The sequence below is a fragment of the Natrix helvetica genome, assembly GCF_964273705.1.
Source record: "Natrix helvetica genome assembly, chromosome: 1".
Classification (NCBI taxonomy): Eukaryota; Metazoa; Chordata; class Lepidosauria; order Squamata; family Natricidae; genus Natrix; species Natrix helvetica.
In genome coordinates this window covers 203,642,930-203,670,159 of record NC_138548.1, presented here as the reverse complement: position 1 = coordinate 203,670,159, position 27,230 = coordinate 203,642,930, and the positions used below count along the sequence as shown (strand labels likewise).

At 42.9% G+C, this 27,230-nt stretch overlaps 1 protein-coding gene across 7 annotated transcripts in view; it reads left to right on the top strand.

The window, feature by feature from the left end:
* CDK16 (cyclin dependent kinase 16) overlaps positions 1 to 27,230 on the top strand; it is a 96,167-nt gene that overhangs the window by 45,490 nt on the left and 23,447 nt on the right. For 5 of the 7 annotated variants that reach the window (XM_081938032.1, XM_081938029.1, XM_081938027.1 and 2 more), the window contains exons 2-9: positions 8,951 to 9,093; positions 12,015 to 12,155; positions 14,434 to 14,567; positions 15,287 to 15,412; positions 15,578 to 15,634; positions 19,966 to 20,080; positions 25,466 to 25,560; positions 26,538 to 26,600. In XM_081938032.1, coding sequence (XP_081794158.1) covers positions 8,976 to 9,093; positions 12,015 to 12,155; positions 14,434 to 14,567; positions 15,287 to 15,412; positions 15,578 to 15,634; positions 19,966 to 20,080; positions 25,466 to 25,560; positions 26,538 to 26,600 — 849 coding nt within the window. In that variant the 5' untranslated portion in view covers positions 8,951 to 8,975. Of the gene's footprint in view, positions 1 to 8,950; positions 9,094 to 12,014; positions 12,156 to 14,352; positions 14,568 to 15,286; positions 15,413 to 15,577; positions 15,635 to 19,965; positions 20,081 to 25,465; positions 25,561 to 26,537; positions 26,601 to 27,230 lie in introns of those variants that run through there. The other 2 variants (XM_081938028.1, XM_081938033.1) reach the window with 2 other exon arrangements.

Below are 27,230 nucleotides of genomic sequence, written 5' to 3'. Positions count from 1 at the left end.
GAACCCAAGTTCCTGAATTGACTTTGCGGATAGGCAGGTTGCAAATTGCAATCATGTGACTGCAAGGTGCTGCAGCTGTGGTACATGTGAACTGGTTAACCGAGTGCTGGATTTGCAATAATGTAACGGGGTGTGTGTGTGTGTGTGTGTGTGATGTGATGATCACAATGTTGAGCATGGTCAGAAAGTCACTTTTTCCAAGGCTGTTGTAATGTTGAACCGTCAGTAAAGAAACAGTTTTACAGTATGTTGAGGACTTCCTTTTGTGGAAAGTATATACTTTTTCTGTCACTCGCGTACGTGTTTATGGCTGAGGAACAGATTTTAAGATATAAAGAAGATATGGTTATTATCATTGGGCCTTGTCACTGTCAGATATACTGTCGCAGTGGTGGGTTTCAAACATTTTTAGAACCTCTTCTGTAGGTGTGGTCTGCTTTGTGGGAGTGGCTTGCCGGCCATGTGACCGGGTAGGAGTGGCTTGCCGGCCATGTGACCGGGTAGGAGTGGCTTGCCAGCCATGTGACCGAGTGGGAGTGGCTTGGCAGTCATGTGACTGGGTGGGCATGGCCAACTTGTAAAATGTGGTGATACTCACTTAACAACCCTCCTGCTTAGCAACCAAAATGTTGGCTCAGAAACTCTGGCATTTGAAGCACGCAAGTCTTAAAGCTGTCAAGTTACAAGACCCTTGCACCCCTAACCCTTTAGAAAAAAAAACCCCCAGGGGTGTTCAAACTTGACAGCTTTAAGACTTGTGGTCTTCAACTCCCAGAATTCCTCCTCTCGCTCTTCATCTTGATGATGTGCGGACGGGCGGGGGGGGGGGGAGGGAGCTGGAACTGGTTCTAAACGGCACTGTAGATTTGTGGAACCTCTTCTATAGAAGAGGTTAGAACTGGCAGGAACCCACCCCTGTACTGTAGTATGATGAAGTACTCAGATATGGATGGAGCCAGCAAGATAAATGCTGAATTGATACGTTTTTAAAAGTGGTTTAAATTTCCCCCCACTTTTTGTTCTTCTATTATCTGGGCCCTGTGTTTATTGTATACCCATGAGAACTAGAGTTACACATTATATCAGACTTCAATGCCAAGGCTAAAAACAAAGCCCAGGATTTGAGCCAAGGTGGCACAGTGGTTAGAGTGCAGTACTGCAGGCTACTTCTGCTGACTGCCGGTTTGGCAGTTCAAATCTCAGCAGGCTCAAGGTCTTCCATCCTTCTGAGGTGGGTAAAATGAGGACCCAGATTGTTGGGGGCAATATGCTGACCTCTTAGAGAGGGTTGCAAAGCACTGTAAAGCGGTATATAAATCTAAGTGTTATTGCTATTGGCGGAGGACAGATATCAAGATATTTGCTCTTGTAATCACTTGGTTATTGCGATGAATCGTGATTTGATCAACCATGGTCTCCTGAATCATGCAAACAGATTTAGGTACAGAAAAATACATATGGTTTCAGCATAGTGTGTAAATCCAACTTCTCTCTCTCTACTTCTTGCCCCCTATCTATTTACCACTTGGGAGATGTGTTCCTGTGGTCCCTTCCAGTATATGTCAAAGATTGTTGTGTTGCTAGGTTTTTTTTCAAGTGGTGGACACCATGGCTTGACATTATGAGATATTATGGGTGGTTCCTAAATTAACAAAATTATATTGAATTGAAATAATTGAGGCTGATACACGCTGTTGTCATTCCAGCGACGGTTAATGTGAATTCCCTCTATGAAGACCACTGTTGGTTATCTGTTCCTCTTGATCTTTTGCCCTATGAGCAGAGCTTGGCAAAACATCAGAAGTTGCAATTTTTACATTTATTCTCCTTCCTTGACCTTTCTAAAACCAAGGGTCAAGGACTGGATATGCTTATCAGAGCCCTAGGCTGACCAGATTACGTCTTCTGATAAAACACGGAAGGAATGCTGGTCTCACCTGAGACAGAGACCTCTGGAACTTTTGATTGCTTCACTCTGCAATTTGTTTTGGAAGAAGATTGCCTGTTTACTCTTGTTTAATAGGAATTCTTCAGTAAACCTGGTTAAAGAAACCATGGATTAGTGTGACGTACAAATCCCAACATAACTGTGACCCATACAAATATATCAGTTATAGCATCTATGGGCCAGAAATGGTGAAGGGTAGACTATATTATAGATAAGAACTGTTGTTGGTATGTGATTGTTAGAACACACAGGACTGCAGTTTAACATTGTTGCTATGAGCTGGCTTCATCGTTTTATTGACCAAGGATATAAAACAGTTATGAAGCCTTGCAAAAATCATATGGTGCTGGCAAAAACCTCTGTCTGAAATTTCAGAGAGCCGCACTTTGTTCTGTAGGCCAAGGTTCCCAATCCCCAGGCTTTTGGGTACTGGGGCCACGCAAGTTGTGGGCAAGTGTGCAAAGCTTTATTTGTGCATGTGTTGGATTAGGTTGTGCCCAGGCAATCATCCCCCCACTGCTGCTGCTGCTGCTGCTGGTCTGCAGACCCAAAACAGTTGGGGACTGCTGCTGTAATGGTAGACAACCTGAAGGCCACATGTGGGCTCCAGCCAGATAGATAGATAGATAGATGGATGGATGATGGATGATGGATAGATAGATGATAGATAGATAGATAAATAGATAGATGATAGATAGATAGATGGATGGATAGATGGATAGATAGATGGATAGATAGATGGATAGATAGATCATAGATAGATAGATGATAGATAGATAGATAGATAGATAGATAGATAGATAGATAGATGATAGATAGATGGATAGATAGATAGATCATAGATAGATAGATGATAGATAGATAGATAGATAGATGATAGATAGATAGATAGATAGATAGATAGATAGATAGATAGATAGATAGATGATAGATAGATGGATAGATGATAGATAGATAGATAGATGATAGATAGATGGATAGATAGATGGATAGATAGATGGATAGATAGATGGATAGATAGATGATAGATGATGATAGATAGATAGATAGATAGATAGATAGATAGATAGATGATAGATAGATCGATGGATGGATGGATAGATGGATAGATAGATGGATAGATAGATGGATAGATAGATAGATCATAGATAGATAGATGATAGATAGATAGATAGATAGATAGATGATAGATAGATAGATAGATAGATAGATAGATAGATAGATAGATGATAGATAGATGGATAGATAGATAGATGATAGATAGATGATAGATAGATGGATAGATAGATGGATAGATAGATGGATAGATAGATGGATAGATAGATGATAGATGATGATAGATAGATAGATAGATAGATAGATAGATAGATAGATAGATGATAGATAGATCGATGGATGGATGGATAGATGGATAGATAGATGGATAGATAGATAGATGATAGATAGATAGATGATAGATAGATGATAGATAGATAGATGATAGATAGATAGATGATAGATAGATAGATAGATAGATAGATAGATGATAGATAGATAGATAGATAGATAGATAGACGATAGATAGATAGATAGATAGATATAGATATAGATATATAGATATATAGATATATTTTTCTGAAGAAATAGGAAGTAAAATACACCTGCTTTACATACTCCCTCAAACTCCAATGCTTCCAAAGGAAGACTGGAAATTTTGGGCACCCCTCATTGGAAAACATCACTGCTGTATTTCCTGTATACATTTCCTAGTGGGGGTGCTGGTGGCAATAGCTCTACATCCTAAAATTATCCCAAGCTAATGAGGGCTTCCCCTGCTCGCTCTTAACACAAAGTGACAAACTGAGGTGAAGGATGTCATCTTCACTCATAGCCTGTCTACTGTTCACTGCCTGTCTCACAATCCTGGGCTCCAAGGTTGTCATATCTTTTTGACTCAAGGATATTTGGGCCTGGCAAGGAACATAGCCGATGTAGGTAATTGGAAAAACTTGGGTAGAGGTCCACAAGTTTTCCCACCCGGAGCTAGCTGGAGGAAATGCGTTCTAGAAATGATGGGGAGCACAAATGTATAAAACAGTCCTTTCTAACCAGAAGTGAGCATTCATTTCCCTTTCCAGCATTGTTTGTATTCAGCAAAATCAAATTGTCTTCCTCTGATCCTGAGCATTACCCTTAAAGGTATGGATTTATCAGATATCCTGCCTTTCTTTCGGGAGCTCAAGGTTAGAAGGTACAAAACTATAATGTATCTAATGCTTAAGCCATTCAATATTGCAACTCGCATCCTTAATGTTCAAGCTGTCTGTTCAAATTCCGCTCAGAATAGGAGTGCTATTTATACATGGTTTGGGGGATTGTGCTGAGTATTGTTTATGCCAAAAATACGTACTTAAAATTTAAAATATGCTTTATTTGCTCTATTGGATTTCTAATGACCATGCAGGCCCAGAGTTGGAGTTGGAATATTACAAATGTACAGGAGCCAGGTTGTGGAAGGCAAACTTGGGTATCATGATCTGAGGCGTCTGCTGAACTGAGTGACTGGAGCTTTTGGTTTCAAAATCTCCTTTTTATCATTCATTGTATACAACTGAAAATAGAATAGAATAGAATTCTTTATTGGCCAAGGGTGTAAATTTCAGTAAAGCTTGCCTTTACTGAATGTTAACAAATGAGAGTGTCCTAGGCCAACATAGAAAGAGACTCTGCTGATAATCGCAAATAAAGGATATTTTTAAAAGTAAAAATGTGCAAAATGTTTGAATTCCTTTCTTCACACCTGCAATGTGCATGCTGAACGCGAACAGGATGGTGTTCGAGGATGGTGAGCTTGAGCCATTTTGAATTTGAAATGTTTTGTATGCCCCTTGCAGCTACAGTTTTAGCAACAGGCATAAATATGCAATCATGTTCATTTTCTTGTCGTGAGAAGTCCCCCCTGCTGATTGCTACTCAGTAAAGGTACAACTTTGGGCCACGCTGGTCTGATGGCTACCTAGGCTGCAGTGGAGTATATAAATAAATCTGGTGGGAGGGTTTTTTTTTTTTTTTTTTTTTGCTGTTGTCTGCCTGCGGTAATGAAACAAGGGGAGACATTTGAATAAATCATTAGCCACTGTACGTGGCTGATGGGCTGTGCCTGTCTTGGTAGCTTGAAGCGTTTTGCAAAGTCTGCATGTAAGAAAGACAGTAAATACACAAGAGTATTAAATGGGGGGGGGGGAAGTCGCTTGTTCTGTTTACAAGCAAAGGTAGCATTTTGAATGTGCAACATATGACTAATACTAGGAATGTCACAGTCACCTTGCAGCAAAATACGGCAATGAGGGCTTTTTGACATTAGACTTGTCCAAGTTGTATGTAGGCCCAGTTGCGAAGAGGGAAAGCGTATTCCACTTTTGACAAATTATGGCCGTCAGCAGATCCACTTCCTTGGTTTGGATCTTATCTGTGAAGTGCATGGCTAGACCGGGGATACAACAAAATATGTGTTAAATCATACTAAAGACTGCAATGTGCTCTGTTCCCATAGATCAGGGGTGTCCAAACTTGGGAACTTTAAGACTTGTGGACTTCAACTCCCAGAATTCCCCAGCCAGCCATGCTGGCTGGGGAATTCTGGGAGTTGAAGTCCACAAGTCTTAAAGTTCCCAAGTTTGGACACCCCTGCCATAGATGATAGGTCATTCCTTATTCGTTACCATTCTTTGTGTTTATGTTTCATAAATGCTCCAGAAGTAGATGAGAGCAAGAAAGCCTCCAAATTTGGTTTGTGCCCAAACACAGCTTGTTCAGGCCTCAGATGATGACGTCATCCTTCTTTTCCTCAGGAATGCCACAGATGGGGAAGAGTGGCTTTCTGCGGGGATTCACACCCTTCAAATTATGCGCTTAGCATCAATTATGCTAATTGTATTGTCAGCCACAATGACCCAGGGCAGAACATTTTCCCAGATTCCAATTTGGTTTATAAGTATGACATAAAAAGCCAGTCTGAACGGTGGCGTCTTAAACCTACTGCTATTGAAGAATCCTTCTCCTCCGAGTTGTTACTTTAGAAATCCTACAATTTGCTACATAAACTCTGTGCCTGTTTTTTGGGGAAGCTGCAGATTTGACATACCTCTTGGGTCTCATTTGTCTAGGCCCACTTCCACGCACAGAAGCCGGCTATACAACATTCTTCTTTGTGCCCGAGGGCAACTGGCTAATTGGGTTACAGGGCAGGTGACAAAGGACATAAGAGCTCTTTTTCCTTCCATGCTTCGCTACCATTCCAGGTCTCCACCTAGCTCTGCCTTTCCCTTTTTGTAGAGACAGCCCTGTGTGTCATTCCACGTGAACTGAGACTACTACACCTTGGAGGCACGCATTATTTTTTCCTTCATCACTAAATAATTAGCTCTGAGAGCAGAAGCTTGGGGAAGGGTGGATGGCCAATCTATTGATGTTTTCCAGTCTCTGGCAGGTATCCCAGGAGCTAGTTCTGTCCTCAGGCCATTGACTGTTTTATTGTTAGGTTGTTTAATTTTCTACAGTGTCCAGATGAAGGTTTGTATAAGCTGCCTTTGATGTTATACCCTAATATCCAATGGGCTTATCACATTTAATGTGTGTGTGTGTGTGTATACACATACATGTAGGTTTGTTTTCGTAGATTTTCACGGGGGTGTGTCTGCTGGTCTTGTTGTATTCGGGTCTTTTCCCGTGTAAGATTGTATGCCTTTCATACATGTATATACATACATGTATGTACACACACACACACACACACACACACACACACACACAGAGAGAGAGAGAGACACCCACCCACACTTCGAAGGAGAGTTATGGTGAGATTGCCTCTTGACAAGCTTTACTTGAATTTACCTTTCGGGAAGTATGTTTGTTCTTAAATCCAATCTACCTCCTGTCATTTAATGATTTCATACTATAAAAAGAGATTGCATGTTGAGTCCCTTGCTATAAAGCCACTCCAGCTAGGCTTGTTTTGGCTCCCTCAGTTCTTTCCTGTTGGAGGTTAGAATGGCTCTTAAGAATAGATCCTTCACTGAATTTGTGTGAAAAGGTTGGGGTGCTTAATTGGCAGCACAGCGGGGAATTTCTCGATTTCGTTGGGTTTTGAATGACTTTCTTAGAGATAATGAAGGAGAGAATGTGTGGTGTTAAGCTTCAGTATTAGCTTTTTTTTAAACCTAGAAGAGGAACGTTGTCTCACTTTTGTGGAAGCCAGTATAAGCCTGAGGAATCTTGTTGATCAAAGAAAGCACAGTACAGGTAGTCCTCAATTTACAAGAGTTGGTTTAAGGACCATTCAAAGTTAACAACAGCACTGGAAAAAGTGACTTGCGAGCATTTTTCAGACTTACGACCATTGCAACATCCCCGTGGTCACATGATCAAAAATTGGATGCTTGGCAACAGGTTCATATTAATGACGGTTGCAGTGTCCTGGGGTCATGTGATCGCCTTTTGCGACTTTCTGACAAGCAAAGTCAGGGGGGGAAGCCAGATTCACTTAACAACTGGGTTACTAACTTAACAACTGCAGTGATTGACGTAGCAACCGTGGCGAGAAAGGTCGTAAAACGCAGCAAAGTTCACTTCCAATTTCTCACTTAGCAACATAAATTTGGGGCTTAATTGTGGTCGTAAGTCGAGGACTACTTGTGGACAAAAGTGTGAAGTAGAGCGTGTCTTGACTACGAAGAGTAAGCTCTGCTGCTTCTGCCATCTATCATGAGATGAAAAAAAAAGGGCTGGTTGTGTTCCTGGATTTTTAGATGTTCTTTTTTTGGGGGGGGGTGGGGGGATGCAACAAAATATCTGTTAGATCATATCAAAGGCCACTTAGGCAATGTGCTCTGTTCCCACAGATGGTAGGTAATCAGATGCTTAAGCATCATACAAGTTTAATAGGGTTTCCTCTTTTCCCCTCAAGGAACAGTTATTGAGATACAGGCTTCTGTACTGGAGGTAATAGCTACCATCAGTCGTATTCTTTACGAAGCTATCTAATCCCCAGTGTAGATAGCTGTACAATGGTGAATTTCATAGTGTCATTGTGTAGGATGTTGGCTGCTCTCTGCCCTAGTTTAATTTGATAACCAGCATGCTCTTGGTTCTATGAGCGATTCCCCTGCCATTCATATTTGCACCGACCTTTAGTATGCAGAAACACAATTTATTTTATGCTTCCATCTCCTTAAAAATTAAAACCATATGTTTATTTGTATCACTACACGGTGCTGAGAATTTATGGTGGTTGGTACTTCTGTAGTTTCTGGCAGTGATTGACTGTCATGCTTTCTTTTCACCTAAGAACAAATGACCGGAAGAGCTGGTCAAAACCTAGAAGGGGAATGAGCAGGTAGACCTAGGGATGGAATGATGGAAAAAGGAGGAGTGAAGCTAGGCCAAGGAATACAGGTTGTGGACTAGGAAACGGTGGCTGAGATGTGCAAAAGGAAGTTCTCCAGAGGAGCGAATAGAAAGGACAAAAACATGCAAGGTGAAACAGGAAAAGATCCAGAGCAGTTTTGGCACTTTTGGTCAAGCTGGATGGAGCTGTTGGAACCATAGGTTGCTTTATCTTGCACTATTCAACCTGGGGATCAAGTAAAGTAAGAGATTTGTTGTTGGTTTGAAATCTCCAGTCACATCTTTGGCTGTAATCTTCTGGATGTTAGACTATGCTGCCTTGTCCAGCTGTATTACATGTGTCTAAAATGTTGTTTAAAAATCATATGTCGATAACGTTTGAAAGTCTCTTAAGAAATGTCCGTGAATTTTGGAGGAACTTTGATGAGTCACTTTGGTTTTTTTTAAATCCATTTTAATTGAGGGCATTCATTTGAAGTTTTTACTAGCTACTGTTTGGCGAAGAATCTGAGCTGCAGTCTAATGCTGCATTCGTTTTGCTACGTCTGACATATTCTATACCAAATAAAATTGCTTGTTTAACACCCTGGCTAACGTTTCCTCATCCCGTACCTTCAGCAGTGACTCCAGCCCCTTCCCCATCATGGATCGGATGAAGAAGATCAAGAGGCAGCTGTCCATGACTCTGCGGGGGAGCCGAACTGTAGAGAAAAACCTCAATGAACCCATTAATATAGAGGAAAACAACAGCAGCGATAATGGTGAGTTCCCTCCTTCATCTTTGCTTCCTCAGAGAAAGAATTGGCAGGTTTTGTTTTTTCCTGATCTACTTACAATCGCTTTTCTTGGCTGTACCCTTAACAGAACACATTATGCTAACAAGCCTACAAAGGAGAGCGGCTATAGCAGCAAGATCATAGGGTGCTTGGCAAAGCTTCTTTAAGCTCAAGCTTTTTATTAATTCTGTTGAAGTTATCAAACTTTGCTCCCTGTCTAAACTTCTTTTTTTTTTAAAATAAACTTCTGATGTGAAACTTTTATGCACTGGCAAATGGACCCAGAAGATTTTCTAATGTAAACTTTATTAAATAGGATTTATAGGTGACTGAATAGCCAGATAGAGAGGATTTATAGGGATGGGATTAGTCATTTAGATAATAAAAGCTTCCAGGTATTCAGAAATTAAGATAGCATCTGGGATTAGGAATGAAAGCATCTGGACAACCAGGAGATGGCACAAAACCGAAAGAATGTTTTCTGATCTCCTGGCCTTGTTCAGACTCTGGGCAGGGGCTCTTTGTATTCACTGAAGCTTTTGGACTGTCTTTGGAGATAGACCCCCATCACTGGTCCTGCAGCAGGCTGAGTAACGGTGTGCAAAGGAGTCAAGAATGCATTTTGGAGTGGGACATCCAGGACAGAATGCGAAGGTTGCCCTTTGTACTGAAAATATTTTTGAAAAAGCACATTTGTAATGCTAAAATTTATACAGCTTGCAGCTCTCTCCACTCACTCACATAGAAGTGTCATGGCAGTTTATTAAGGGCAACAAGCTGTAAGCCTGAGTAGAATCCCACAGGATACAAGTTGCTTTTTTAAAAGGCCCCAAAAATATGCAGTACATTTGTCAGGCTGATTTTAACTTTTTTTTTTTTTTTTTTTTTTTTGTGGGGTGGCATATTTTCAGTTTTGAAGGATGGGAACTGAAATGGGAGACATCTGGATGCAAATGATTCATGTTCTCACCTTTAACTTCCTTACCAGCAAAATAGGTCAGTGAAAATTTGGAAGCGGCTTTCAAACTAGCATTTGGAAATTTAAGGAGAGGTGATTGGTTTGCTTCCCCGGAGGCTTCCATTTCTACCACTGAATATCCCCCTCCCCCCAATTCTAAAAAAAATGGACACATTCCTTGAAGCCCTCTGGAAGATAAGGAGGCAGAAATGTGGCTCCTGACTTCTTGAACATTGCCAAACCCTGGCTTAAGTAGGGCTGTTCTGTGTTAAAATGACATAAATGTGCCCCCATTGTGTAGAATCAGCACACTCAGCAGAATGCTTTTCACAAGAGTTTTAGCAACTTCCTTTGCAAACGGTCAGATAATTCCCTGCAACTTGGAGGCCCTTTTACCCAGCTGTGAAACTAAGAACTGAGCTGCCTAGGCTACAGTAATGGACAGCTTCAGAGGTGAAAAATGATGGTATTAAAGGTGAAGGGGAAAAGGATGCATCCTATTTCTCTCTCTCTATGCCAGCATGAGGACCTATTTTCACCATCCTAAACTCATAAATAGCAGAAAATGAAGGACATGTTGGATGGATGCAGAATAGCATACCATGTTTCCCTGAAAATAAGACAGGGTCTTATTTTCTTTTGACCCCCCCCCCCCAAAAAAAAGCACTTGGCCTTATTTCCGGGGAGGTCTTATTATTTTTGAGGTGCAGGAAGCGGCGAGCGTGGTCACCTCATGGCTGCTGCTGTGTTGCAATCTTTTGGGGGAGGGCTTATTTTCGGGGGAGGGCTTATTTTAGCGCATGCGCTCAAAAGCCCGATTGGGCTTACTATCAGGGGAGGTCTTATTTTTGGGGGAAACAGTTTGGTAGAAAGCAGTTCTGAGTCTGATCCTGAGCATTAGTGCAGGTGAAATCAGCAATTATGACTTAAGATGTTTCTTTTGCCAAAACTAAAAAAAAAATAGCCATAGGCATAGTCAAGGCGGATAGACATCTGGAAATTCATTGTGGACTACTCAACCCATCTTGCCTTTGCTGGGTCAGGGCTACCAGTGTAATAGTGAGGACTGGAATATTGACATTTCACTTCTAAGAACGCAGCTGAGATCCTATAGAATTGGCTAAACTCATGAAAAGCTACACTAGAAGACATATTTTGTGCAGCAAACCAATATTGCTCATTGTTATACTATAAATATTCCAGTCTCAAATTTATTTGAGGGGTGGGGTGGGGTCTCCAGCTATTAAAATGGTAGGGAGAAGGCTGTCTCACTCAGGTAAGTCCTGTCTCTTCGTTATATCATATCCCTAATCCTGCCCCTTGGCTGAGGGCTGTCTTTTAAGTTTGATTTCCATTCTACTTTGATTTGTGTTTTGTTTTTCCTTCCTTCATATTTCTCTTTTTTTCCCCTCTTTTCCCCTCCCCCCCACATTTTTCTGTTTATATTGGCCTCCCTTCTTCTGTGGTGGCATCAATCCCTTCGCTTATGTGGTGGCCACTGTCTGTCCCCCGTGCCTTCCGTTCTTTGTTGTGGGCTGTTTGCTCGACCACTTCTTTACCTTTCCCGCCTCTCGTGCATCTGTCTTTTCCATATCACTCTCTTTGCGATGTTGCTTGGGGTTCCCCTTTGTTTCCACTTTACCCTCCCTCCCCCTGTTTATACTTCCACTTTTTGGTGGTGGGTGGAGATGGATATTCTTCTGGTGTTCCATTTTCTGGGATCCGACCTTCCTTCTCCCTCTGTTGCTGCTACTTCTGCTTCTCACTGGTGTTTCCCCTCCTACCACTCCCCTTCTCTCCTTTTGCTGATGTTCTGTTCTTCACCGTCCCAACACCACATTCCCCGGCCACCTGTGTACCCCTCCATTTTTCCTGCATCTCCCATACCACTTCCTCCCATCTGTCTGTCTGTGGGTTTTCCTCCTCTCCTCCCTCTCCTGCCCCCCAGGCCCCACAGTGAAGAGCGTGCATCCCAGCACCTCCCGCAGCGTTCACGCCTTCCTGCACCACTACGCAGGCTCCTTCCGCAGGCCTCGTCTGGCCGTCAGCCGCAGCCTGAGCTCTCACCTCGGCCGTACCGCCCGATTAGGTGACTATTGCACCTCCCACTGTGCTGCCAGTAAGGGCTCCCCATTGTGGGTTGAGGCCACAAGTCAAGCCAGCCTAACTTCAAGAGAGGCTTTTTGGAGTCCCGGTTAACTTATTTATGCATCTGAGCCTCTTGTGTCAAGCTGGGGTACATCAATTCCTTGAATAAGGAGTCTGGGGGACCCAAGGTCTTGTGTTTCTGCTCCAGGATGAGCTTGGTAAGGAAGTTGAAGTCTCAAATTACTGGGGCTCACTTGAAGAGAAATTAGGCTTGGTATTATCCAGTGCATCATTCTGAATCTCTGTGTTTTATTCTGGCTGGTATCACTCACTATGCTAATGCATAGTGTGATTTCTTAGCCCAATATGTGAAACTCGTATTACAGCAGGTGTTGTCCCTAAAGCTAAAGGTAGATTTTTTTCAGTAATTATGATTTAAAAATCCTGCCCTAGCATAATATGTGAATCTGACCATGATGTCACATTTACTTTTTATTAATTATTTTTCCTGGGCTAGTGCCCTCCACATCTCTAGTTTATGCCAGGCACATCCTCTGTGTAAGATGATTCTGAGCAGAAATTGATTAGCACAATCTTCTGTGAGAGATGAAAGATTGACGTGCTTTAGGAATAAAGTGGGAATTTTTCATAAGACCACCCTGATGTTGCTCTCTAGAGAGTGCTGAGCAGCTGGACCAGTGGCCTTACTCAATATGGAGTGATTTGCTGTCCTTTTAAATCAGCCTTTCCCAACCAGGTAACTTCCAGGGGTATTGAGTTATAATTTAATTTACTGGGATTTGAAACTTCCTGATTCCAAAAAAGGCACTTTTGGCTTATGATACATAACAATGACTATGGAGGCTGGGAATGTGGGAAATTAAAGGCATTAGGTAAGAAAATACTGTTTGGATTCTTTAGAGCAGTGGGTCTCAACCTTCCTAATGCCGCGACCCTTTAATACAGTTCCTCATGTTGTGGTGACCCCCACCCATAAAATTATTTTATGTTTTCCATATTTTTTTGAAAATATGTGTTTTCTGATGGTCTTAGGCAACCCCTGTGAAAGGGTCGTTCGACCCCCAAAGAGGTCCCGACCCACAGGTTGAGAACCACTGCTTTAGAGTATCACTGACATGAATTCATCATATAGCTATTTTTTAAAAAATACTGAAGTAGATCTCAAGGTTCATGTTGTGTTTAAAAAGATGCACAGAGTCAGAGAGCCAGTGTAATCCCATTCCCAGAGCAACTTTCCTAAATCTGGTGCTCTTTAGATGTGCTGGACTACACTTTCCAGTGCCTCATGCTGTCTGGTGAAGATGGGTGATGCTATCGTTTTTTAACGGCATCCTGTTGAGGAAGGCTGGCCCACAGTGGTATATACTTTTGATTGTTACATACTTAAATATGATACTGAACATTTAGAGGACTTTTTACATGAGATTGTGGAGCTACCGTAACATAATTATAAGTAACACAATTAATCAAGCTATGTTATTAGAAATGATTAATAAATCAGGGAATAATTGGGTGTATATTTATACTGGACAATTTTAATGTTTTTTATGCTCACAGTCGCTCTGAAATGAGACGGGAGGCCAAATAAATTTAACAAACAAATGAAGTGGACAGAAGGAGATCAGAATATGTTATCCCATTTTCTGATCTTACCTATACCCCCCTATAGCTGAGTAAGATAATTAAGTAGGTTGTAGAACTTAAGATCCTGCTAATAAAGGATAATTACATGGAAGAGGGAAAGTATAACGAAGGCTCTTACATGTTGTTGTAGCTTTTTATATGCAGGGAACCCCCTAAAATTGTGATCAGTCTAAAAAAGTGAATAGATAGCCTTACTTCCTTTGTGAAGGTACAGCATGATGGCAACATGTCTAAACCTTCTGGAAAGATAGAATTGAGATTGCCCCCTCCCCCAAAATGGGGGAAAATTAGTGTTGGGTTGCTATATGTGGTACATTCATAAAATGGTTTCAAACTGAAAAGAAGGGCATTTACGTAAAATGTTTACATAAAACATTATGCTTAGAGGTTGACAGCAGTCACTTCCCGACTAGTGCCCACCAATTGTAATGGGATTGCAGTTCTAGAAGTTTCAGTAAGCATAGCTCATGGCCAGGGAATGATGGGAGTTCTAGTTCCAACACATTGGGCTGATCCGTTCCTTCCTTCTGCAGCCCAGCTTTACAAATATTGGAGGGAATGGGGTGAGTCCTCTCTGCCCACCGTGTCTTCATCTGCCTTTCTCCTTGGTGTAGAAATTGTTCACGAGGACCTCAAAATGGGTTCGGATGGTGAGAGTGATCAGGCATCAGGAACATCATCAGATGAGGTGCAGTCTCCAGTCCGAGTGCGCATGCGGAACAACCCGGCGCGCAAGATTTCCACTGAGGTATGTGGGTGCTGGCTGGTGATGATGGATGGACAGCTTAAGGTGGGAACAAAGAGTTCTCTGTCTGCCATTATAATGGGCTGTTTTTGTAAGGAGAGATGTGAAAGGAATAAAGATGTCCTGCTTCTCAAGTTACACTCTCTTAACTTCAGTGGTTAGGGAAGGCAAAGTCTACTCCAAGTAACCTCAGATAAAGTAAGACAAACATTTGATAAATGCATAGATTTTGCACCAAATTCCTTGCCGGGTTTGTACTGCATGTTAGACTAAATTAAACTGGGGGTTGGTTTGTTAGTGGTTTATTTAGGTCTACTATTTGTTAATCCAGATACCAAGTTTAACATATTCAGTAAAATTGGATCGTTCCTTGTGACTTCTTTGTATTCCCATATATGGGTTTGTGAGATTGCACAGGAAACTCCTACCAAGGTTTCTAGACCACCCCCAAATGTCCTGAAGAATCCAAAGGTTATTGATGCTCTTCTCAGGCTTACCTAGTCTTTGCTTAGATTTCATACTGGTTAAAGGAGAAGTTATGATTTATTTATTTATTTGTATCAGGCTAGTGCAGGAGAAACTGGAGACTCTGCTTTCTTCACTTCTAGCCCTGTGCATTTCCTTTTACTATCTGTCAGTCCATTCATCCATCCATCCATCTAGGCTTCTAATTTTGGGATGCTTTAATAAACAAAGCGGACTAATTTCTCCTTGCTTCCCAGGATATTAACAAGCGCCTGTCACTCCCAGCTGACATCCGTCTGCCCGAAGGCTACCTGGAGAAGCTGACCCTCAACAGTCCTCTCTTTGACAAACCCTTGAGCAGGCGGTTACGCAGAGTCTCTTTGGTAAATAGGAATCGTCTGTCCCTCCTTCCTACTTCCCATTGTTCCTTCACTGGTGCGGGATCGGTACTAAGTACTGCAGGTCAACAACTGCTGCTGTTACTGACTCTCTAAGCACCCCAGACCGAAGAGGGCAGATCCATTACACTTTGTTCTTTTTTCATTTAGTCGGAGATTGGCTTTGGGAAGCTGGAGACATACGTGAAGTTAGACAAATTGGGAGAGGTGAGTGTTGTGAACTGGCCTTTTTCAGACTGGTGAAAGGTAAGAACTGGATTGTAGTTCAAGTGACGAATGGTGGTTCTTTGTTTGAACACGCAATGGGTTTCGGTGTATAGGGGCTCAGGGTGGTTTCAGCTCCCATCTTTTTATCTTACCGGTTGGACTCGGATCTTGCCAGTCTTTTAATGGTGGCGAACAACATTCCGCAGTGGGTTGTTTTCTTACCATCTCTAGTAGTCATGACCAAACCATTTGTTATGGGAAGAAAGCCCACCTCCCAGGCTTCAATCTTCTTCCATGTTCTGATTTTGGACATGGCTTCTAACGGCACTATTACTTCCACCATTGTACAGTACATGAGCAAATTGTTTAGCCTATATATTTTATTTGATCTTTTATTCTAATACTTTTTTTAGTTCCTGCCATCTTGGTAGCCACCTTTAAGATTTGATTTGCCCGGGAGAGTCAAATGTAATCAAATGAATTTGGAAGTCCTTTAAACTGAGAATCAGTTTCCTTCCCTTCCTTTTCCCTTCCCACAAGAAAGAAGCACATGCACTTGGAATTTTATATTTCTCAGCTACTATCCAGAGCTCCAATTTTACCCCATTTGAGGGTTTGTTGAATGACTTATTAATGACCTACTTCAGGGTAGGATAAATAAGAAAAGCATTAACTGTTTTGAAGTTATAAAGTCAAGAACAAAATATCCCCATCTATTCCTGGTCAGAGACTCTCCTGTCCTGATAAAACTAGACTGGTTACAGGTATCTTTCTACCAGTATATGCACTTAGTGCTATGGCTAATTTATTGATAGAATAGAATATTTATAGAATATTTATTTCTAAGCCGCACCCTCTCCCGAAGGACTCGGGGCGGCGTACAATAAACAAATAGAATACAAAGTACAATACAAATCTGGACAGGACATACATATGACAAGGACGTATATAAGACGTATACAAGGAGGAGGTAGGCTGATAGCTGTAAAACAATGAAAAAGTCACAATATTTAAAAATCCCAATAAATAAATTCAATTGAATTATACTAATAAAAACCCGTCAGGAGCGATATAGTTAGATCATGGTTGAGCCAGGCCAGCTACTTGGAATAGGTGGGTCTTGAGCTTAACTCGGAAGGAACGGAGGTCAGACGTAGTCCTGATATCCGGAGGGAGGTCATTCCACAGGGCTGGGCCCGCCACAGAGAAGGCTCTACTCCTAGGCGCCGCCCCTCGACACTGTCTGGTGGACGGTACCTGGAGGAGTCCTTCTCTGTGCGAGCGAATTGGTCGCAGGGATGTATGGGGCAGAATACGATCCCGCAAGTAACTAGGTCCTGAGCCATGGAGCGCTTTAAAGATAGTTATCAAAACCTTGAAACGCACCCGATAGACCACAGGAAGCCAGTGCAGCTCGCGCAGGAAAGGTGTCACATGGGAGTACCTAGTACTCCCCATAATTACCCGCGCGGCTGCGTTCTGGACCAGCTGTAGCCTCCGGGTGCATTTCAAGGGAAGCCCCATGTAGAGAGCGTTACAGTAGTCCAAGCGGGACGTCACCAGGGCGTGAGTAACTGTGCGTAAGGCGTCCCGGTCCAGTAGGGGGCGCAATTGGCGCACCAGGCGAACCTGGTGGAACGCCCCCCTTGCCACGGCTGTCACATGGTCATCCATGGACAGCCGGGCATCCAGGAGGACGCCCAAATTGCGCGCCCGCTCCACGGGGGCAAGTTGAACGCCCCCGATGGCCAAGGATGGAATTAATTGGCTGAACCGGGGAGCCGGTACCCACAGCCACTCCATCTTGGAGGGGTTGAGTTTGAGTCGGTTGTCATCCATCCAGACCCGTACGGCCTCCACACACCGGGACATCACTTCGACGGCCTCGCTGGGGTGGTTCGGGGTGGAAATGTACAGCTGAGTATCATCAGCGTACAGATGATATCCCACCCCAAAACCACGGATGATCTCACCCAACGGCTTCATATATGTGTTGAACAGGAGTGGCGAGAGGACCGACCCCTGTGGCACCCCACACGTAAGGGGGCTTAGGGTCGACCTCTGCTCCCCTGCCAACACACGTTGCGTCCGACCGGAAAGGTAGGAGCCGAACCACCGCAAAACGGTGCCCCAGACCCCCAGCCCCTCCAGTCGGCGCAACAGGATACCATGGTCGATGGTATCAAAAGCCGCCGAGAGGTCTAATAGGACCAGGATAGAGGAACAACCCCTATCTCTGGCCCTCCAGAGATCATCTACCAACGCGACCAAGGCCGTCTCCGTGCTGTGCCCGGGACGGAAGCCGGACTGGCGCGGATCTAGATAATCATCTTCCTCCAGATGCCGTGGAAACTGATAAGCCACCACACTCTCTACAACCTTCGCCAAGAAGGGAAGGTTGGAGACAGGACGATAATTGGCCAGCTCCATAGGGTCCAGGGAAGGCTTCTTGAGCAAGGGTCTCACTACCGCCTCTTTCAAAGAGGCCGGGAGAGACCCCTCACTCAGCGAAGCGTTCACTAGGCCCAGGAGCCAGTCACGTGTAACCTCCCAGGATGCCAGTACAAGCCAGGAGGGGCACGGGTCCAATAAACATGTGGTGGGTCGCAGTCGTCCACGCACTCTGTCCAAATCCTCGATGGCAACCAAGTCAAACTCCTCCCAGATCGAAGTCTCAAGACTCGCCACGGACGTCTCCATAGGACCACTGACAGGGACCCAATCCTTCCAAATTTGAGCGATTTTATCCTGCAGGTATTTCCCAAACTCCTCTGCCCTACCCTGTAAAGGGGCCTCCCGCGGCCTCTGGAACAAGAGGGAGCGGGACACCCGAAACAGGGCGGCAGGGCGGTTCTCTGCGGATGCAATGAGAGCGGCACAATATTGACGTTTGGCCGCTCTCAGTGCCACAAGGTACGTCCTTAAATGGGCTCGTACCTGTGTTCGGTCAAATTCGGAACGGGAGGATCTCCAACGACTCTCTAGGCATCTCTTACGGCGTTTCATCACCCTTAGCTCCTCAGTAAACCAAGGGGCCAGGGTGGATCGTTGCCGCCAGAGCGGCCGCAAAGGCGCCACCCGGTTCAAGGCCCCGGTAGTCGCATTATTCCACGCGACCACCAGGTCCTCTACCCGGGGGCGGGTCAGGGTTGCAGGAGGTGGCCCAAGCTCCGTCTGGAACCTATCTGGTTCCATCAGGCGCCTGGGGCGGAACCATCTAGTGTTTTCAGGTTCCGCCTCCCCGCAGCGGGGGGTAGCACCAGGGAAGTCGAGTCTGAGGAGTGAGTGATCTGACCATGACAGGGGAGTGATGGTTACGTCCCCTCCTCCCAGATCACTCAACCACTGGCCAGAGACAAAAACAAGGTCCAGGGTGTGTCCTCCCTCGTGTGTCGGGCCCTGAATCAATTGAGTCAGGTCCATGGCTGTCATGGAAGCCATGAACTCCCGAACCCCCTCGGATGCTTCTCCCACCGATGATGCCCACCGATGATGCCCAAACAAGCCTGAGAGGGGCTTACAAACCCAAGTGCCAGACTCACATATTTGCTGCAAATTGAATATAACTATCACTGTGGCTGTGAAGAGTATAAATATGTCCTTGGTACTCTCTGAGCTTGGCTGTTGGCTTGCAGATATTTGATTACCTGAGTAGATAACATTATGAGTGTGGAATTTGCTCTCTGTTTATACATACTGTAGTAACTTGCTCTGCCAGCGTTGGTGGACATGTGGTTTTCTTGCCAAGGAAAGAGGAAATTCCACACTCACTGGCACTGATGATGTTACCTAGTCGGGTAATGAAACAACTAAGCTCAGAGAGCAGCAAGGACTCCACAGTCCAACCATGAGTTACATATATCTTCTTCTGCTGGAAGAGTATAAATGTCACTGCCACTAGTGAAATGGTAACAAAGAAGTTGGGTGAACAATCCATAAAGTAGGGATTGTTCTCATTGAAATGACAAGTTTATTTGATCGGTACAACTTCAGAGATAATTTTTAGGGAAGTTTAGGCTTGGGAAGACGGGAATTGCGAGGAGAAGGAACATCAGGGTGGGATGAGGATGAGAAAAGGGAATGAGAGACAATGAAAGAAGATATACATTGAAATAATGTTTATGTTGAAACTGTAGTTTTTTATCTTAAGTGTGGGGTGAAATGCAAGAACTGAGGGATGGGCTGGTGCTTACAAAAGATGACAGGATATTTATTTATCAAAAATTATTTAATCAAATTTGTATATCTGCCATCTCATTGTCTTAAGAGACTAGCCAGTTTACAAGTACCGTGTTGGGCTGTTAACTTAAATTCTGCCTCTTTCCCTTCAGGGAACCTATGCCACTGTCTACAAGGGAAAGAGTAAACTCACTGACAACTTGGTAGCCTTGAAGGAGATCCGTCTTGAGCATGAAGAGGGCGCCCCTTGCACAGCCATTCGGGAAGGTATAAACCTGTAGCCACTTCTTCTAGGGCTTGGAAAGAAACCCTTGCATTTTCTTGTCCTTTAACAGAAACTGTGGGAAGGTATTATTTGAAAGAAAAGAATCCTGAAAACTGGTTGGCTTGCTATAGAATTGCACCACTTGTAAGCTGCCTTGAGAACTCCATGTAGCTATAAAGTAATGGGAGGTTAGAAGAATCTGTAGACCTTAAAAGCAAAGAAAAGCATAGCATTCATCTGAGCCAAACAGCCGTAACTGCACCTAGAGGAGTCATTTACCAAACGTTTAGTTCAGCCTTTCCTAATCCCATATTCTTCAGATACGGTCCTGCTGGCATGGAATCCTGAGCAATTTAGAGCGTGTCAAAGCAGGGAAGGCTGCCGTAGATGGGCATAGACCTTGAAATACAAAAAAACCATAGGAAGAAATGCAGTAGAATTCAGTCGAAGTCTGGATGAGTTAGATGTCTAGAGAGACAGATCTACAAGTGAGATTTTCATTTTTCCATCTTTGAACTGCAGGGGCTGAATGAAAAATAGTGAGCACTGTGACTTGCGAGCAGATGGCAATACAGGTAGTCCTCGACTTACGACCACAATTGAGCCCGACATTTCTGTTGTTAAGTGAGACATTAGTTAAGTCAGTTTTGTCCCGTTTTACAACCTTTCTTGCCATAGTTGTGAAGCGAATCAGTGAAGTTGTTATGTTAGCAACCCAGTTGTTAAGTGAATTTGGCTTCCCCATTGATTTGTCAGTAGATCACAAAAGTGGGTTTATATGACATTACGACACAGCAGCGGTCATAAATATGAACCAATTGCCAAGCATCTGAATTTTGATCACATGATCATTGGGCTGCTGCAAAAGGTCATAACGGGGGGAAATGGTCATGTCCCTTTTTTCACCGCCGTTGTAACTTTGAATGGTCACTAAATGAACTATTGTAAGTCGAGGACTACCTGTACTGATAGTCCTCAACTTACAACAATTCTCTTAGTGACCTTTGGAAATTAAAACGGCACTGAAAAAAAGTGACTTATGACCAATTCTCTCTCCCCGTTTGAGGAGAAACCGTGTTCAGGTAGGACCAACACTCATTTTCACACTTACGATCATTGCAGCATCCCCACGGTCATGTGATGTACATTTGGATAATACAATACAATAAATACAATAGTAGAGTTGGAAGGGACCTTGGAGGTCTTCTAGTCCAACCCCCTGCCTAGGCAGGAAACCCTATATCGTTTCAGACAAATGGCTATCCAACATCTTCTTAAAGACTTCCAGTGTTGGCGCATTCACAACTTTTGGAGGCAACTTCTGTTCCACTGATTAATTGTTCTAACTGTCAGGAAGTTTCTCCTCAGTTCTAAATTGCTTCTCTCCTTGATTATTTTTTTTTACTGAACAATAGATTATGCAGTAGACTAGACAGTTGGCATGGATTCTTAAATGAAGCCCAGGGAAAGATAATATAATCTGGACACACAGTAGTGTTTGATCTATAAATAAAATACAATACAATACATATGCCTGACAACTGACTCACAGTTATGACAGTTGCAGTGTCCCAGGGTCATGAGATCACCTTTTGCAACCTTCTGACAAGAAAAGTCAGTGGGGAAACCAGATTCGCCTTAAAAACTAGGTTACTAATTTAAGAACTGCAGTGATTCACTTCACAAAGGCGGCAAGAAAAGTTGTAAAATGGAGCAAAAGTCACTTAACAACTGTCTCACTTAGCAACATACATTTTTAGGCTCAATTGTGGTCATAACGTGAGGACTCCCTGTATTAGGAACTCTGGTCTGCCTGTTCTTTCATTTCATTGGGGGAAAGTTGCTGTGAAGAACGGCTGGGGTTGCTGTTTGTGAAATAGAAGCCTACAGTCAGTATTTGCTTTAAACAACGTGCTGAACTGTACTTTTGACTGCCATTGCTGAGTGTAGGTTGCTTACGGTGATGAATGCATTGACGTGAACATTGTGCTGCTGGGCCAAAAAATGTAAAGATAGTGAATTGGGAAGTGCTGATTTCTATGATCAAGAACAAAGCAGACCTGTGACAACCACCAAGTTTCACATCAAAACAGTTGATGAACTTTGATTAGGGACAATTGGCAGATTACTCAAAGGGAAATTTCAATCGGTCTTGGCATTTCAAGTGGTCCGCCTTATTGATGTTCTTCAGTGCAGGTATAAGCCTTTGACTTATAACCATAATTGAGGCTAAAATTTCTGCTGCTAAGCAAGGCAGTTGTTCAGTGAGTTGCATCTCCTTTTACAACCTTTTTTGCCACACTTGTTAAGTGAATCTGGCTCCCCTTATTGACTGTACTTGCCTTGGAAGGTTACAAATGGTAACCTGGGATAGTGCCATTGTCATAAATACCTGCCAGTTTCCAAGTGCCTGATTTGTGATCTCTTGACTCTGGGGATGTTGAAACTGTCGTAACTGTGAAAACCGGTCATAAGTCACTTTTTTCAGTGCCGTTGTAGCTTTGAATAGTTACTAAACAAATGGTTGCAAGTTGAGAACTACCTGTAACAGAAGATATGTGCAACATGGATTCCTTTCATGATGATGGCAGAGATAAAAACTTCAGGAGTTAAAATTTGCTAGCAACTGTCTGTTGGCAGTTGCCCCAAAACAACACAGCAAAATCTTGCTTACACCTAATGGACAGAATCTTGCCAGTCTAAAGCTATAACCTACGAACCTTCCATAACCTTACCCTGAACCTCTTCCTCCCACCTTCATCAAAATCTTGCTTACACCTAATGGACAGAATCTTGCCAGTCTAAAGCTATAACCTACGAACCTTCCATAACCTTACCCTGAACCTCTTCCTCCCACCTTCATCAAAATCTTGCTTACACCTAATGGACAGAATCTTGCCAGTCTAAAGCTATAACCTACGAACCTTCCATAACCTTACCCTGAACCTCTTCCTCCCACCTTCATCAAAATCTTGCTTACACCTAATGGACAGAATCTTGCCAGTCTAAAGCTATAACCTACGAACCTTCCATAACCTTACCCTGAACCTCTTCCTCCCACCTTCATCAAAATCTTGCTTACACCTAATGGACAGAATCTTGCCAGTCTAAAGCTATAACCTACGAACCTTCCATAACCTTACCCTGAACCTCTTCCTCCCACCTTCATCTAGCTCGGGATTGTGTAGTCTCTTAACTTGAGCTTCTTCTGGAATGTGCTGCCTCCTCCCTGAGAAACTGTGGTGCTGCTGAGATTGGGTCTATGACAATTTGCCATGGCCAACTCACACTACAGCCAACTTGAGGTGGGACAACTTGCCATGGCCAACTCGGTGCGGAACAAGAGTTATACTAATAACTAAGAAACGGTGGAATAGAATTGTTAAAGAAAGGATGCAAAAGGAGGGACAGAATGAATGTGAATGACAAAAATTAAAATATATTTTCATTGTATTTTAAATAATTGAATTGTTCAATTGTCCCACGGCAAGTTGGCTATGGTGAGTTAGCTGTGGAGAGTTGACCATGGTGAATTGACCATGTCAAGTTGGCTGTTGCGAGTTGTCTCATTCTGGCTGAGATTCTCCCCCAATCCCCCCAGCTTTTTCTCCAGATGCACATTTCATAACATGGCCGCACAATGAGAATGAACATGAGGAATTTTTTCACAGCATCACAATAGCTGATGAAACATGGGCTCATCATTATGACCCAGAAATGAAGCCAAGGAATATCATCACATAATTTCATCTGCAGGGGGAAAAAGTTCAACCCAGGTTTGGCAGGAAAATTCAGTTTTCCAGTTTTTTTTTTGAGATGGAGAGAGTGGTATTTTCATTCATTTTCTTGAGCCTGGCAGAGTTATCAAAATCAGAGTGCTGTATTGCAACACTTAAAACTTTGGAACAACGATCAAAAGTACAAGAAGAACATTTTGCAGCAACACGGCAGCGCTAGGCCTTATAAATCAAGAGCCACCCAAGAGGAGTTGCTCTCATGTTTTTATCCCCATTCACCATACAGTAAGAGTTGGTGCCATACAACTTTCACCTTTCCCCCAAATCAAATTGAAGGAATACCTTCACGTGCATCTGACTGAAAAGGTAGAAAGGACAAAATGTGGGGTTCTTTTGTGAGAGTTTTAAGAAGTTATCGTTGGCAGAAGTGGGTAGCAAATGATCGTGATTATGTAAACTGAAGTAACAAAAGAATTTATTTCAGGGAACATTTTCCTGCTTCATTCATAAAGTGAATGAATAGGGATATTTTAACGAAATAGAAGCGGAACGTTACTTTTCATGTAACGTTCATATACAGGTAGTCTTTGACTTACAACAGTTTGTTTAGTAACCATTTGAAGTTACAACGGCACTGAAAAAAGTGATGATGACAATTTTTCTCACTTAATAACTGCTGCAGCATGGTCCTACGATCAAAATTCAGATGCTTGGCAACTGACTCAGATTTATGACCGTGTTCCGGAGTCATGTGATGGCCTTTTGTGACCTTTTGAGTGTCCATGGGAAGCCAGATTTACTTAACCATCATTTACTTAACCACCCAACTGAACAACTTCCAGTGTTTCACTCAACAACTGTGGCAAGAAAGGTCGTACGATGGGGCAAAACTCACTTAACAAACGGCTCGCTTAGCAACATACATTTTGGGTTCAATTGTGGCCATAAATTGAAATCAGGATTAGCTGCAGCCTTTCTGCCAACATGCAAGAGATGCATTGCTAGGTTGTCAGCAGGACCCTAAATTTTTTAATGTAATTAAGACAGATGTTGACACCAACGTTGAAACAGGGCAGCTGATTCTCAAACTATTAAAAAGTAAAAGTTCTTAGTGTATGCAGCCACATGGAGAAATGAAAGAGCAAAGAAGCAAGCCAATGGGTACACTGTTTAGCAAATCTCAGCTGGATCTCAGCAGATGGATGCAACCCTTTCATCTTAACCATTCTTCTCCAAAGTCCTCCAGTTTCATTGGCCCTATAAAACAATGTATGAAGCCAGATCTCCCTCCCTTTGCATCTGCATAAGGAGGAAAGAAAGAACATTATTGATATTAGAGAGGCAAAATGGCCAATGTACATAGCTAAACACTCCTGCAGTCATATCCCTTTCAGACCTGGATTGCAGTTCATCTACACAGATAAATGTAGGTCCCTAGCTTTCTCTCCCATAATTGAATTCAAGGCTAGAATACTTAACTTTAGAACAGTGCAACAGACAGCTCCTTAAGTATGTTTTCGGCTTCCAGGAACCTTGAATTCTTTTCTTTTATGTTCAAATAAATATTTCCAAGCCACGTATTTGGAAATGATTGCATTAGAAGTATTTGTGATGCAGATCTCATGTCTCCCATCCCTCTTTCTCTTACAGTTTCGCTTCTAAAAGATTTGAAACATGCCAATATAGTGACCCTGCATGATATCATCCATACAGAGAAGTCCCTGACTCTTGTCTTCGAGTATTTAGTGAGTATATGGAGGAGGGGAAGGAATGCAATAAATTGGAGCGCAACTTTCTTTTATGTCTGAAAATCCAGTTCTCACTAAGATCTAGAAAATTAAGAGTTGCCACCCTCTTTCCTTATATGCAAGCTGCCACTTTGGTTCGAAAATGATGGTCTTTAAACTCCAGGCAGTAGAGACGTCCTTCTGAGGACTTCTGGGAATTGTAGTTTTCTGGGAGAATTCGAGTACTTTTGAGAGAATTCTCTGCTTGTTTTTGGAACAGCCAGTTCAGCAGCAGGTTCTGTAGCTTGGGTGGAACCTACCGTAGTTCTCAACGGTTAAGTTCCAAAAGCTTAATAAATGACACTACCACTCCTCCTTCTAAGAAGGTAAAGCGTTTCATATATTTGACCTCTACACAAAACAAGTATATATCGTAGATCTCTACAGTTGCTTTCTTGCTTCACGTGGGAGGTTTGTGGGGCTGAAAGATAAGAGGCTTGTAATGCCTTTGGTCAATGCTTCTTGGTGGAGCTATGAATAGAGAATTGGATCAGGGACTGGTTTCCATCAGCTCCCATGCTTCATTTTCCTAATTCAGTTGCCTGTATCTATAAGGGGGGAATCACCATAGTGCCCAAGCTCACTGTACTCATTACACATGCCTTAATTAAGACGAGTCAGCCTGGGAACCAGCTGGCATGGAGTATCTGATGCAACCCTCCCTCTTACTTCAGTTCAAGCCACTCAAGCTGGAGCACTGTTGAGGTAGAGATGGATGCTTGGGGTACCACTGGTTCTCAGATTGCTATTTTGGCCCATTATATCATGGGAGGAGTGGGAACCACACGCAGTGAATCTTCCAGCTGTAAAGCTGTGTGTGCCAGTCTGTGTTTGCTTACCCAATATTAAGACCTTCCGATTTAATTGTTGAACAATATTATCTGGTTGAAACAATAAATGTACCAGAGATAAGATCCTGTCCTTTTCTTTCACAGGATAAAGACCTCAAACAGTATCTAGATGATTGTGGGAACGTAATAAATATGCACAATGTGAAGGTAAGGGTTAATTCTTAGTACGGCTGATCCTTTACTTTCAGCGGTTGCTTTCAGCTTCTTCAGTGATAGGAGAATTGCTTACAGTGCCAGCAAAGATTACAGGTAGTCTTCAACTTACAACCACAACTGAGCCCCAAATTTATGTTGTTAAGTGAGAAATTTGTCTTGCCCCATTTTATGACTTTTCTTGCCACATGCGTTAAGTGAATCATTGCAGTTGTTAAATTAACACACGCTGTTAAGTGAATCTGGTTTCTCCATTGACTTCGCTTGTCAGAAGGTTGTAGAAGGTGATCACATGATCCCGGGACACGGCAACTGTCATAAAAGTGAATCAGAGGTCAAGCATCCAAATGTAGATGATGTGATCATGAGGGATGCCGCAGTGGTCATAAGTGGGAAAAATGGTCATAGGTAACTTTTCTCAGTGCCGTTGTAAATTCGATGTTAGCGTTCTAAATACCATGTATGAAATATATCAGAGACCAGGCAGAATCATCCTTAAAGTTCCCTTTTATTCATACAGGCAAGTTAGCACGTCTATGGAATTCCAACTCTAATGTTCTTCCTGGGATTCCACCCAGTTGAAAGTTCATGATCTATCCCCACACCCCATAATCCATCACATGT